Source organism: Planococcus citri, chromosome 2 (assembly GCF_950023065.1).
Source record: "Planococcus citri chromosome 2, ihPlaCitr1.1, whole genome shotgun sequence".
Lineage (NCBI taxonomy): Eukaryota > Metazoa > Arthropoda > Insecta > Hemiptera > Pseudococcidae > Planococcus > Planococcus citri.
This window is the reverse complement of record NC_088678.1, coordinates 37,850,380-37,865,384: the sequence shown is the minus strand read 5'-3', so window position 1 is coordinate 37,865,384 and position 15,005 is coordinate 37,850,380. Positions and strand designations below refer to the sequence as shown.

Genomic DNA, 15,005 nt, shown 5'->3' with positions numbered 1-15,005 from the left:
TTTTATTTTTTACTTCCAGGGAAGAAAAAACTGCCAAGAATAAAACCTACTTCAGAGATGTTGAAAATGATGTTTCCAATTCCATACATTCTTGTTCTGCTAGCGGAAGATCATCGTCCAAGTCATCACTGAAGCCTCAGAATAGCACTCGTGTTAAAACTACCCGTAAAGTTGGAAGGTATGGTCATTGGTCACATACACATACCTACCTATCTAATAAATTTTCATGTTTTTCGACGAATGTTTTTTATAGTGGTATTCATTGTTGGTGTTGGTGACCTATTCAATTTATACCTACTTATTTTAGTAGGCACATATTTAGTTTTCAATTTCACTTCCTACCTATGTACTTTACAATATAATATAATAAGTATTTATTTTGAAGCCATCACTTTAAAAAAACACAAAAAATTGCAGTGTACCCTACGATAGATACAAGTGCATACTTCCCAAACCGGATCCGATTCGCTATCTCTCTCCATATGGAGACGGAAATTGCGGAAGTTATTTCAGACCCACGGATTATTTGCACTCACATGTAAAATTATCTCATCAAAAAGAAAAACAGCAGTAAGCCTATTTTAGAATTTGTCAAAAGTTTTCAATTCCGAGTACCTACTCGTACATACCATAATACCCACGAAATTTATCAAATCGGTTTACTATTTCAAATTATTGTTTTTTTTTCAGATTGTACCCTTGTAATTACTGCGGTGAAGGTTTTGAAGTTTTTTTCGAGCTAAAAAATCACACTGAACAAAAACACAGACGTGAAAAAAATATCGAAAAAAGCCCCAGCTCCAAGCTCCAACATACATGACCGATGAGAAAAAAGGAGTCTGTTCAGGCAATCCCTTAGCGTAATTAATCATAGGTATTTATAAGAAGGCTATACAAGTGGTACTTAATTTTGAATTAAAAACATTCGTCTTTAATATGTATCGTTTTTATTATAATTATAAAATGTGCAAAGAGCAGAACACCAATCATGTGAATAAGTTTAATGTAAGTAGGTGATTCCCTGATTGTAATTGGAATATGGGATTTCATCATTCATGTCCTGACTATTTCTTTTCTGTGGTCTATGACATGAGTCACTACATTATACGCGCAGTCGTGTAACAAGCACCAGAATGTCGCTTTACCAAATACTATCACTGAATCATGCACTCCTGTCTCCTACCGACGTCAGGAATAAAAAAAAAAAAAAGTAAAAACTCTCATAATCACAAAAATGAATGAAAAAAAAATCAACAGAATAAACTGAATTCCATACTCCCCCCCTCAGCCACAAGATGGGGGATTTAGTCAAAGTCAGGATCCGTATAGAGATAGACCGCAAAAACGCAAAGAAGAAAACTTAATCTCAACTGCCACTCCCACTGAGCATGTGAGCAAAAAAAATATACGTAAATATGTAACACCTTACTACAGAAAAGTGGGTAAAAGGCAACGTTGTCACATGATTAGGGTTCACTGTAAAGCTACATACATATGTACATAACGCAACACATGATGTCCTTCTAACATCGCGCGCTGCAGCATAGTTTACATCGAGTCGATTATGAATGAAATACGTTAGAAAGAAACCTTCGCGGAATTCATGGGTCTAGCATTTTTCAGTTTCACAGGCTAATTGAATTAATTCCAGAGTTGCGACGAATTTAGAATTTTGTTGATTATTTAATTGCGTTTATCAAATTTGATATTTGGTCGAATCTTCAATGGAGTTGGACGATCTCAGGTGAGCGAAATTACATTTCATGCAAGTTTTTATTCGCAAATTTCTGTTTACCTATTATCGTACAATTAGCCTACCTATATGTTATCATGATTTCAAATTTTTTAATCGATCAGATTTTTGGAATGGTGGTTGTAGTATACACAGAGTAAGAGTTTTGACATTTTGTTGTTCGGCGGGTAATATACGTAGGTAGGTACCTACCTACATATTTAATAAAAAATGAAAAAAAAATGAAATGATATGTGCCCAAGTGAAGGAAGGGCGTAAAATTTTGAAGAATTCCAGTTTTTAAAAAAAATGATTTTAGAACAAGCTAGACATAGACGTGCAATTATTGTGCGATCAGCATCTGTCTTAGTGAATCAAGAGTGCAAAAATGCTTGAAAATTTACTACTTTTGTGGTGAGGATTCACATGCCGCCCCCCCTTCAGCCGGCACTGTTATCAAGATTTCATTTGGGCTTTTCATTTTTTTCCTACTGCTTCAAGCTATTGGGATTTTTTTTAAAATATGAGAACAAATCTAAAATGGTATTTTTTAAAAAAATTAAAAATGGTAATTGTTGAATAAATAAAATAGGTAGGTACATAATTATACCATTTTTAAACATTTCACCCTCGTTTCGCTCGGACATTCAGCGGTTACTTTTCCAACAAAGTATTGTGAATACCTATATATGGTAGCTACACTAGGTATCACTTTAAAATTTCATCTATAGCCACAAATTATTTTTGAAAAAGTAGTAGGTATATTTTTAATTCCAACATTTCAGTTTTCAAAATTTTTTGAAGGAATAATGGCAGCGTAGGGAATTAAAATAAAAAGGCGCGATTTATTCAACATCACTGTCACCTATACACTACTCTAAAAACTTACCTACTTACCTACCCAGGCATAGCCTTCTCTACAGGGTGTTCCAACTTCGATCGGAAAGCTGGCGTGCGGTGATAGTACCTACACGGCGAGACGAACAAAATTCGTTATGTGAACAAGTAGTCTATCTTGTGAATTGAAGGAGCCACGTGCTGCGTAACACTAGAAATTTACTATTTTTGAAAGATTGGTCAAAAATAAGGAAATGTTTGAAGCATTCAAATGATGCCCAAAACCCATAGTACTCGATTGGACGAACAAAAAATGTTGTTATGACAAATTGCCTATCTTTGAAATTGAAGGGGCAAACTTGATTCAAAATTTCCAAAGTCTTGCCCAAGATTATGGAAAATTTTGAATTTTAAAATTGTGTTTACGCCTTCAATTTTGAAGATAGGCAATTTGTCATAATAACTTTTTTTGTACGTCCATTTGAGCACCATGGGTTATTGAAGTCATTTCAATGATACACACATTTTCTCACTATCTGTGACTTGAAGAAGTTACACCATTTTTGGGCAAAAATTGACCAATTTTGAAAAATTTGCCAAAAATGAGAAAATGTTTGGATCATTTAGGTCACTTCAGTAACTCATAGTATTTGAGGTGGACGTACAAAAACAGTTACATATTATGACAAATTGCCTATCTTCAAAATTGAAGGCGCAAACACAATTTTAAAATTCAAAATTTTCATAATCTTGGGCCAGACAAATTTGGAAATTTTGAATCAAGTTTGCCCCTTCAATTTCAAAGATAGGCAATTTGTCATAATAACACTTTTTTGTTCGTCCAATCGAGTACTATGGGTTTTGGGCATCATTTGAATGATTCAAACATTTCCTTATTCTTGACCAATCTTTCAAAATTAGTAAATTTCTAGTTTTGCGCAGCACGTGGCTCCTTCAATTCACAAGATAGACTACTTGTGCACATAATGAATTTTGTTCGTTTCCCCGAGTACCATACTTACTATCACCACACGCCAGCTCTCAGTTTCCGATCGAAGTTGGAACACCATGTATACGAGAAACGTGCAGGTTTCTTCACCTATCTTTTACTTACTTTATTTTCTAGTTTCAGTGAAGTACTCAATAAAAAACGTTTATTCGATACAAAATGGAAAGAACTCACTAACGAACTGATAAGAGAACGTGATGCTTCAAAGTCATCTTTAGAAAAAGCCAATCTTAAAATCGTAGAGCTTGAAACCACCTTGGCAATGTACAAAGCAAAAGAGTCGATGTTTGAAAATGAGAAACTTATTTTATCTCAGGCAATCAACACGTTGCACCAAGAACTAAGAAACGAAGACTTTGTATCAAAAAAATTCAATGAAGTAGAACAGAGCGTATCAGAGTTAAACAAAGCTGTCGAAAAATTAACATCTGAGCTTGAAAAAACGGCAAATTCCTCGAAAGACGTAAATAATTCCACCAGTAAGGCTAAGACTAAGTGCTTTGAAGAAATTCATATTGATAATGATCAAGAAGCTTTGATTAAAAGTAAAGAAAATGAGCAAATTGCCTGTGAAGACGACATTGAATGCCATGTTATCGACGTGATGCTCAGCGATGATGAACTTCCACCGGAGCATTATGATGATGAAGCATCAGAACCATCACTGTTGGAACCAAAATTAAAACAAAAAACTGGATCATTGCGAAATAGCACGGACAACAAAAGTGATAACTGCGATGAGGTACCTTTGACAGATGTAACGGCATCATCCTCACAATTGCTTCCAAATCGCAATGAAAAAATAAATCAATCTCATTCATTTACAAATGAGAAAATTCCATCGCCTACCACTGCAAAGTCCTCGGATATTACCGATGTATTAGTTGAATCCAATGAAGATTTAGCTGATCGAAACACTGAAATCATTGATACGTCAGCGCCATTGCAGCCTAAAAGCTTGAAAATATTGTAAGTATCAGTAATCTAAACAACTTTTTTATCTCAAGTACCTGCCTACCTATCATGAAATTTTGGATAGGTAAAGTTTTTAACATATCTACAGAGTGGACAGAAATATCGTGAACCCCTGAAAAAGTTTTCTGCTAAATATTTCGGTTGGTCACGGTGAATGATAATGATAGCATAAATGATTGGTTTTCGGACTGAGATTATAACTTTCCACCAACCATATGCATCTATTTCACGTTGCCAACCTATATTTTTAATGAACAACTTTCTCTGGAGTTCACGATATTTCTGTACACCCTGTATGTAATGTACCTACCTATTATAGGCTACGAAGTCAGTTATGAAAATTTATCTAAAAATTCATTCTTGCAGGTTAGAAAAGTTGGTGGATGTGCAAGAGGGTGTGGGAAAAAAATTTGTGACAGGATCTGGGAAGAATTCAGATGTCGATACAAAAATCCCTTCTTCTTCGTTGCGTTATAATGTGAAGTAAGTAATTGAGGTGATTCTAAGGACAGAACTACATTAGTACCTACCTAATAGGTAAGTAGGTATGTACTTTGAAGTGCAAGTGCTCGACTGCTCAACTCTTTGTTTTAACGAAAACCAGGTTTTGTTTTTAGAAATAAGCAGATAGATTGGTATCGTATAATCTTGAATTGAAATCCTTGTATAACCAAGATTTCAGCTGTTTTTCCTCATTACCACTTTTAGTAAGTTTTCTCCCTTATTTTCTTCAACGTTTCTACAGCCGAATTTTTCTCTACGATAGGTATTAGACTGCGACAAAATTGGACCTCCATTAAAAAAAAAAAAAAAACACGTGATCTGGGTTGTTTTGTGTGATGGTAGGCTTCAAAAAATGTATAAATCATCGATCAGTAGGCTTGCTACGATGAATACGTCTTCTAAATGCAGAAACGCGAGAAATCCTCAATCATTTTTTTGTAGCCAAAATCAAAGTTCTATCTATACGTACGTATCTACTTATGTAGGCTAACTACATATGAAATTTCTACTCTTTGCTTCCAGGAAAAAAAATGCTGTGAGGTTAAGGAATAAAACCTACTTCAGAGATGTTGAAAATGCTGTTTCCAATTCCATAGATTCTTGTTCTGCTAGCGGAAGACCATCGTCCCAGTCATCAGTGAAGCCTCAGAACAGCACTCGTGTTAAAACTACTCATCGTAAACTTGGAAAGTACGGTCACATACACATACCTACCTATCTTATAGATTTCCATGTTTTTCGGCAAATGTTTTTATAGTTGGGGACCGATTCAATTTATACCTACCTATTTTAGTATCGATTTAGTTTTCAATTTCACTACCCACCTATACATGCAATATCTACCTACCTACAGGGGTTGAAACTGATTGAAAATTGATTTTTGGTTTTTGGTTTGGTTTCAGTTTTCAGCTTTTGATAATTGGTTTTTTGGTTTTTGGTTTTGTTCACTTTTTATATTTGGTTTTCGAGTTTTTGGTTTCAGTTTTTCCATACTTGTATTTGGTTTTTCGAGTTTTTGGTTTTAGTTTTCAGTTTTTTTTTTGTTTTTTTTTTTTTTTCTTACCAAGGCATTATGCTGCTGAATTCTGGGAAGTTTAGTATTAGTATTAGACATTAGTATGTATAATTGATTAATTGTATTCGTTTCTAAATACATAGAAACGAATACAAGCACGTTTATTAGTAGAATTCTACTAATAAACATGCAAAACATTACATAAGTATAAGTACACTTGATAATACTGGCAATGAGGTGAAGTCCAATGTTTTTCAAATTTAATGCTGACGAAATAAACATTAAAATTTTTTAAAAAACAAAACTTGGATTTTTTTCATTTTGATGATCAATCAATTCTGCAAATAAAGAGAAAACCATTCCAAATTTATTTAGTTTTTTTTTCAATTTTCACGATCAATACCTGCAATTGCAAATCAAAACAGCAACATGAAATTCTGATTTATAATTATTTTCAATTTTAATGGCGAAAAAAATGTAAAAAAAAAAAAAAAAAAAACAGAAAAAACCAATAACCAGCAAGGATTATTTCTGGTTTTGAGTTTTGGTTCATGACTGTTTCTTATTTTATATTTGGTTTTTTGGTTAATTGTTTTGACCAAATATTTTTTATTTTTGGTTTTGAGTTTTGCACAAAACAGATTTATATTTGGTTTTTCCTTCATTTTTGGTTTTGGGGTTTTTAACAGTTTCAACCCCTGCCTACCTATGATAAATATTAGATACCTATTTATTTTGAAGTCATCGATATAAAAAACACGGAAAATTGTATACTTTTGCAGACCATATTGTGTGATGGACAAGAAGAATAATCCAAGTAATCCAGTTCCACGATTCACCATTCTTAGACCCGGTACCGACCTTTATCGTGACGTATTCAAAAATCATCCCAAACCGTATTCAATTTGTTATCTCTGTCCCTATGCAGACGGAAATTGCAGAAGTGTTTTCAGATCCATGGATCATTTGCGCTCACATGTAAAATTATTTCATCAAGAAGAAAAACAGCAGTAAGCCTATTTTAGAATTCATGAAAAGTTTTCAATCCCAAGGACACGCTCATGTAATTTACCAAACAAATCGATTTACTGTTTCAAATTATTGTTTCTTTTTTTCAGATTGCACCCTTGTAATTACTGCGATGAAAGTTTTGAAGATTTTTTCGAGCTAAAAAATCACACTGAACAAAAACACGGGTAGGAAAAAATATCGAAAAAAGTCCCAGCTCCGACGTACTAATAAAATGACATGATGAGAAAAGTGAAGTCTGTTTGGGCAATTCTTTAGCGTACCTAATTTTTCATAATTGTAAGAAGGCACCTATGCATAAGTATGCTACTATTTTTAAATAAAAACATTCGTATTTAAAATTTATCGTTTTTACATGATTTATGAAATGTGCAAAGAGCAGAACACCAATTGTGTGAATAAGTTTCAGAGTAGGTAATTGGAATATGGAATTTCATTTCCATGACTATTTCTGTGGCCTTGACGTATCAAACCATTGTTATTCAAAAAGGTCGTAAAAAGATTCTTCCAAAGGTTGATGATTAGTCATAAATGAGCGCTGCACAGGCCGAAGGACAATCTCAACGTTTTGTCGTTTTTTCGTTTTTATCCTTACTTACTGGACATTATTTGATTTCCAACGTATAATAAATGTGTACTTACCATTTAGAATAACTTCCCGTTCTCAATTATCGTTTTTGGGGCGTTCATTAGCATAAATAAAAACACAAGCCGAAGGACACATTTTTTTCCACACATCAAAACTTGACAGATATAAATACGACCAAAACGAGCTGCTGTTACGTAGGTTTTGAAAATAACAGTGCGGGGTATCATTTCTATGAGAACAGTGGACCAATTCAGCCACTCACCAGAAAAAAATGTTGGATTGGGAAGCTAGCAAAAATAATTAAAAATTGCTCTAAAATTAGTGCAAAAACTGTGTGACAATTTTCAAATGTGAAATGTGAGCTTCCTATGGACTTATTGAGATTGCAATTTGCGCAATAATATACCTTTGTGTTTTATGATAATGAGAATGTCAAGAATGTGTCAATTTTTCCAAAAAAATCAAGTTTATGACACTTTTTAACATTTATTTTCAAAAACATGGCGTGTGACACACAAGTCGAAGAACATTTGGGGTATAAAATCGAATGTACACCAATGAAAGGAGGGGCTAAAAATCTCAATACCAAATGTGAAATGTGTGGGAGGTGATCCTTGCATGGTCTAAAAAAAATCATGCTAAAACCTTTGAGAAATTTGCCATGTACACGAATTTTACCTTTTTTTTTTTTTGAGAATTACCCACCTACTGTTTCGCAAAAAATTGAAAATTGATTAAGCACGCGATTTCGATTTTTTTGTGTGACATTTTAAAATAAAATGCCGCATAAAATTCGTGGTCCAGTTCTACGGCAGTTGGGGGGGGGCTTGTTACGGCCGCCTGTGCCGCAGTCTGCTATCTGTAGCGAGTTCCCATGACTTTTCAGAGTTCAGATTGTCGCGACGCGACGTCCCTTGATTAAAGGGAATGAAGATTTTGAAATTCAATCTTTAGTAAGAACTGTTTCCTATTTTCATGTTTTCAGGGATTGGGGTTCTTTGAAAAAGTACGTTGAAAAAATTATTTGGTGGCTGAGGAAAGGTTGGATTCAAGTGAGGACGCGAGCTGTGATAGTTCAAAGATGCACGAAGCCCCCTAGTATAGGTATCTATAAATAGGTACCTACGTAAATAATTTACGAGGGAACTACAATTTGAGCGAGTGATTTAGTCAAAGTCAGGATCCGTGAACCCAAAAATGCAAAGAAAAACTTTATCTCAACTGCCTCTCCCACTGAGCAAACAAAAATATACGTAAATAACACCCAACTACAGAAAAGTGGGTAAAAGGCAAACATTGTCATATGATTAGGTTCATTGTGCTTGTACATCTGTACATAACGCAACATTTGTTGTCCCCTAACATCGGGCGCTGCAGCATTAGTTCACATCGAGTCGATTATATATGAAATAGAAAGAAACCTTCGTGGAATTCATTGGTCTAGGCATTTTTCGGTTTCACAGGCTATTTGAATCAATTCCAGAGTTGCAACGAATTTAGAATTTTGTTAATTATTTCATTGCGTTTATCAAATTTGATATTTGATCGAATCTTCGATGGAGTTGGACGATCTCAGGTGAGCGAAATTACATGGAAGTTTTTATTCGTAAATTTATGTTTACCTACATACCTACATATATAGTACAATTAGCCAATGTAATCATGTTTTCAAAATTTTCAATCGATCAGATTTTTGGATTGCTGGTTGTAGTATACACAGAGTAAGAGTTTTAAAATTTTGTTTTTTAAAATTGTGGCATGGATGAAATAAAGGCACGCCTGGGAATATTTAAGATTCTGCGTTGATCTGGGCCATTTGAGTGGTTACATAAATACAATCTATTTGCAAATTGTTTATTTTTGAGTAAATTCGCAGTATTCAAAAATTTATTCTTTCCAAATATTTCGCATTAATTAATGTCAAAATATTAAAAGATACTTACCTATATATTATTTCTGAAAGGTGGGAAAGTTGAAATTTTTTGCTAATTATTGCCAATTTCAAATAACCGATCAAAATTGATTTTTTGGTACACTTGTACTTATGAGCTAATATTTTCCTAGGAATCCAATCCTTGGGAACTGTTCAGTGTACAATGTCCCATACCCATAGTTTAAGTATAGGTATCTAGATCTTATTAAAAATCCCGTATGCTCATTTTCCTAAGCTGAAAAAATAACTCGGCCATAGCCTTCTCTACTCGAGAAACGTGCAGTATTCCTTACCTATCTTTTACCTACTTAGGTACTTTGTTTTCTAATTTCAGTGATGTACTCAATAATAAAAATTTATTCCATATAAAATGGAAACAACTCATTAAAGAACTGATAAAAGAAGATGAAGCTTCAAAGTCATCTTTAGAAAAAGCCAATCTTAAGATCGCAGAGCTTGAAAGCACCATAGCAACGTACCAAGCGAAAGAGTTTATAATTGAAAATGAGAAACTTATTTTATCTCAGGTAATCACCACGCTGCATCAAGATCTAAGAAAGGATGGACCTGTATCAAAAAAAATCAATGAAGTAGAACAAAGCGTGTCAGGGTTAAACAAAGCTATCGAAAAATTAACGTCTGAGATTGAAAAAACAAATTTCCTGAAAGACGTAAATAATTTCACCACTAAGGCTGCGGCTAAGTGCTTTGAAGAAATTCATATTGATAATGACGATCAAGATGCTTCTATTAAAAGTAAAGAAAATGAGCAGATTGTCCGCGAAGACGACGTTGAACGCCATATTATCGACGTGATGCTCAGCGATGATGAACTTCCATCGGAGCATAATGATAACGAAGCATCAGAACCATCTTTATTAGAACCAACATTAGAACAAAGAACTGGATCATTGCGAAATAGCACGGCAAACAAAAGTGATAACTGCGATGAGGTACCTTTGACAGATGTAACGGCATCATCCTTACAATTGCTTGCGAATCGCAATGAAAGAATAAATGAATCTTACTCATTTACAAATGAGGAAATTCCATCGCCTTCCACTACGAAAAGCTCAGATTTTACCGATGTAGTTGAATCTAATGAAGATTTATCAGTTCGAAACACTCACAATACTGAAAATTCGTACGAAACCATTAATACGCCATTGCTGTCTAATACAAGCTTTCAAATATTGTAAGTATCAGTAATCTATACCACTTTGTCATCTCAAGTACCCGCTTACCTATCTTGAAATCTTGGATAGGTGAAGACATAATGTGTCATTCCGCAGGTAATGGGCCCATTTGGTCGATATTGAGTTATGGGGGGGGGGGTGAAGTAGACCTCCGGAGAAATCATATGAGCTGGATAGAAGCCCAAAAAGTGCAAAAAAACCTCCAAAAAAATCCATAATTAAAAATTTGAAAAGCTCAACTTTTGAGAAAATTGCCTTCAAAGTTTTTTTTCCAAAAAAAAGCTGAAATTTCATGTAATCCCAAAACCTTTATACCTAAAATTGAAGATTATTGTTTCTGATGTCAAATACATTACTATCCACCTGCAATAGCGATTTTTTTTTTTACTCAATCTTTTCATGTTTATAAGCATTTTAAGCCTGAAAAACAATGATTGATAAATTAAAATTTTGCATAAAAATTCATTACTCTGTTCAAAAGCAAAAAAAAAAATTATTAAATTACATTTTATGTCAAAATTCAACTTAAAATAGTAAATTTTTTTTTAAATTCCTTCCTGAGGTGAGGTGCAATTCGAACTCATACGAGTATCTCCTTTTCAGCAGTCCATTACCAATTCCATACCAATGCCACACGGCTATAGACACTGGACCTGCGTATAAGACAACCAACTGGCAGCCATCTTGGCAAAATAACCTGAGTAACGCCAATTTATCCCGCTGGGTGATCTTGGCAGCGCTGTACTTCAATTTTGCAGGCAACAGGGAAAAGGGAGGGTTGTTTGTGTAGTCCGCGAGGCACTCCTGACTGCGCACGCCGCGAGGTACTCCTGACTGCGCACGCAGCCAGGAGTTCCTTCCGGACTACACAACCCTCCCTTTTCCCTGTTGCCTGCAAAATTGAAGTACAGCGCTGCCAAGATCACCCAGCGGGATAAATTGGCGTTACTCAAGTTTTCCTTACCATTTCCGCTTCCCTCGGCCTGCAGTTGGTTGTCTTATACGCAGGTCCAGTGTCTATACACACGGCTATAGCGCTGCAGCTAGCTAAAACGTGTTTTTGAATGGTATACATGTTGCCACTGGCGACTAGGTGCAGTATAATTTGGAGGGTATTTTTTAGGAAGTCTTCAGAAAATAATTTACCACGAAAAAACAAAATCGACCAAATGCCAAATGGGCCCTTCTTAGAAAAACTTTACTTCCATCAAAACCTCGATTATTGATTCTCTCGACTTTTTCACTAAAAACACGATTATCTCGATAAATAGAAACGACCAAATGGGCCCATTACCTACGGAATGACACATATTATAGGCTACGAAGTCAGTTATGAAAATTTATCTAAAAATTCGTTCTTGCAGATTAGGAAAGCTGATGGATGTGCAAGAGGGTATGGGAAAAGAATTTGTGACAGAATCTGGGAAGAATTCAGATGTCGATACACAAATCCCTTCTTCTTCGCTGCGTTATAATCTGAAGTAAGTGATTGTGGTGATTTTAAGGACAGAACTACATACTTAAGTACCTACGTACATTGAAGTGCTCGAATCCTCAACTCTTTGTTTTAACGAAAAACAGGTTTTGCTTTTAGAAGTAAGCAGATTGCTGGTGCGTAACCTACGTATAATCTTGAATTCAGCTGTTTTTCCTCATTACCACGTTTTTAGTGAGTTTTCCTCTTTTTTATCAACGTTCCTACAGCCTAATTTTTCACTACGGTATCAGATTGCGACAAAATTGGATCTCCATTTTTTAAAAAAATACTCGAGTGATCTTGGTAGTTTTGTGTGATGGTATTAGGCTTCAAAAGATGTAGGTATATCATTGATCAATAGGCTTGCTACGATGAATACGTCTTCTTAATGTAGAAAACAAAGAGTAATTTGGAGCCTTTTTCCTTTCTCCGCGAGAAATCCTCAATAATTTTTTTATAACCAAAATCAAAGTTCTATACGTATCTAGGCCAACTATGAAATTTTTACTCTTTGCTTCCAGGGAAGAAAATGCTGTTACGTTAAGGAATAAAACCTACTTCAGAGATGTTAAAAATGCTGCTGTTTCCAATTCCATAGATTCTTGTTCTGTTAACGGAAGACCATCGTCCCAGTCATCATTGAAGCCTAAGAACAACACTCATGTTAAAACTACCCGTAATGTTGGAAGGTACGGTCACATACACACACATACCTAATTATCTCTATATCTATCTAATAAATTTTCATGTTTTTATAGTGGTATTCATTATTGGGGACCTATTCAATTTATACCTATAGATATACTTATTTTAGTAGGGACATATTTAGTTTTCAATTTCACTACCTAGGTACCTATATACAATATCTACCTACCTATATAATAAATATGTATTAGATACTATTTATTTTGAAGTCATCCCTATAAAAAACACGAAAAATTGTATACTTTTGCAGACCACGTGCGATGGGCAAGAAGAATAATCCAAGTCATCCAGTTCCACGATTCATCAAGCTTACTGACCATCATGACGTATTCAAAAAGCATTCCAAACCGTATCCGATTTGTTATCTCTGTCCCTATGGAGATGGAAATTGCAGAAGTTATTTCTGGTCCATGGATCATTTGCGTTCACATGTAAAATCATATCATCAAAAAGAAAAACAGCAGTAAGCCTTTTTTAGAATTCATCAAAAGTTTTCAATTCCAAGGACATGCTCACGTAATTTATCAAACAAATCGGTTTACTGTTTCAAATTATCGTTTCTTTTTTCAGATTGCACCCAAAAAATATCGAAAAAAGCTCCAGCTCCAACATAGATGAAGGATGAGAAAAGTGGAGTCTGTTCTGGCAGTTCTTTAACGTAATTATTCATACATATTTGTAAGAAAGCGCCTATACTATGCTACTTATTTTTATTTTCAATTAAAAACATTCGTACCTATTTAAAATTTATCGTTTTTACGTGATTATAAAAAAATGTATAAAGAGCAGAACGCCAATCGTGTGAATTAAGTTTTAGTGTAGGTAATTGGAATACCTATGGAATTTCATTTCCATGACTATTTCTGTAGCAGCTTGACATATCAAACCACTGTTATTCGAAATTCGAAAAGGTCGTGAAAAGATTCTTCCAAAGGTTGATGATTAGTTATTTATTTAATTTTTTCTTTTGTTTAGGCTAAATGTACAGGTATAAATAATTCGATGACTCGACTTCAGCTTTTTTCTGCGTCTGCAAACCACAAACTATAGCGTGCGTCTGACAACCATGAAAAATGATACAATGTTATTCGAAAGCACAATCAGAAACAAACATCTGTTGATCTTTCTCATTCACGTCTGCAGTTTAAGGACCGCAGGGATCATGGCAGGGATGGCTATAGATAGGTACATTGATAGAGTTCCTCGAATGAAATGATTTCACATAAAGCTTAGAATATTTTTTAGAGATAACATAAAGGTGAAAATAAGGCAGAAAGATATGATAAACAACTGCCGGAAATCTAAAACAAAAGCATCCCAGCAACCGACAACAGATACCTACATCTTTGTTGAACAAATAATACCCAGTTAATGTACCTGTTTAAGTATTAAAATTATTTGAAGGATTGTGAATAGTCGCCTACATCCCTCAAAGTTTTTCTTTGGCTCATTTATTATTAAGGGAGTATCGTTAATTTACTTTTCATATTGATCGAATCGTAGCCCTCGTGTCATGTTCATAAAGAGAACGGAGTGGTGTGAATGTTTTCTGTTTTCCCTTCAGATACCCATCAACGAATGCCACAAAATGCATTTAAAATAAACACACCAAGATTCAGTATAAGTATGTACCTACCAGCTACCTAATAATTTTCTCCCATAATTTGAGCAACATTACTAGTAGGAAATAAGGTACCTTAAAATTCTTAAAAATTCGACGTTTTTTCTTTTTCTGTTTGATTTTTGTACCCATTTCCTTGATACGAGTATAAAAATGATAATTAAATTCTTCCTAAGTGAACATAAGAATCATGCTGCAGTTGCGTCCATTCATTCTCTCAAATACAGATGTGTCTAGACTATACAAAAACTGCAGATATTTTTGTTAGAATTTTAATCATTTTTGAATCATTTGAAAATTTTTCATCATTAGTAGGTTTTTATTTAACCTCATATGTATTGAATATTTCAATCGTCATTCACTCATTGCGACATTACATACTT

The 15,005-nt window shown here is 34.4% G+C and overlaps 2 protein-coding genes across 2 annotated transcripts; both read left to right on the top strand.

Annotated features, from left to right (window-relative positions):
- On the top strand, positions 1-7,442 carry LOC135835668 (uncharacterized). Its single transcript, XM_065350040.1, has 8 exons — positions 1-178; positions 418-570; positions 691-1,744; positions 3,696-4,547; positions 4,920-5,036; positions 5,580-5,747; positions 6,855-7,082; positions 7,191-7,442. Exons 3-8 carry the CDS (start codon positions 1,725-1,727, stop codon positions 7,270-7,272), a joined length of 1,467 nt encoding a protein of 488 aa, XP_065206112.1. The 5' UTR covers positions 1-178; positions 418-570; positions 691-1,724; the 3' UTR covers positions 7,273-7,442.
- Positions 7,443-9,091: 1,649 nt separating this feature from the next.
- On the top strand, positions 9,092-13,837 carry LOC135833767 (uncharacterized). Its single transcript, XM_065347534.1, has 6 exons — positions 9,092-9,266; positions 9,958-10,818; positions 12,184-12,300; positions 12,818-12,985; positions 13,252-13,464; positions 13,572-13,837. Exons 1-6 carry the CDS (start codon positions 9,247-9,249, stop codon positions 13,624-13,626), a joined length of 1,434 nt encoding a protein of 477 aa, XP_065203606.1. The 5' UTR covers positions 9,092-9,246; the 3' UTR covers positions 13,627-13,837.
- The last annotated feature ends 1,168 nt before the right edge of the window (positions 13,838-15,005 follow it).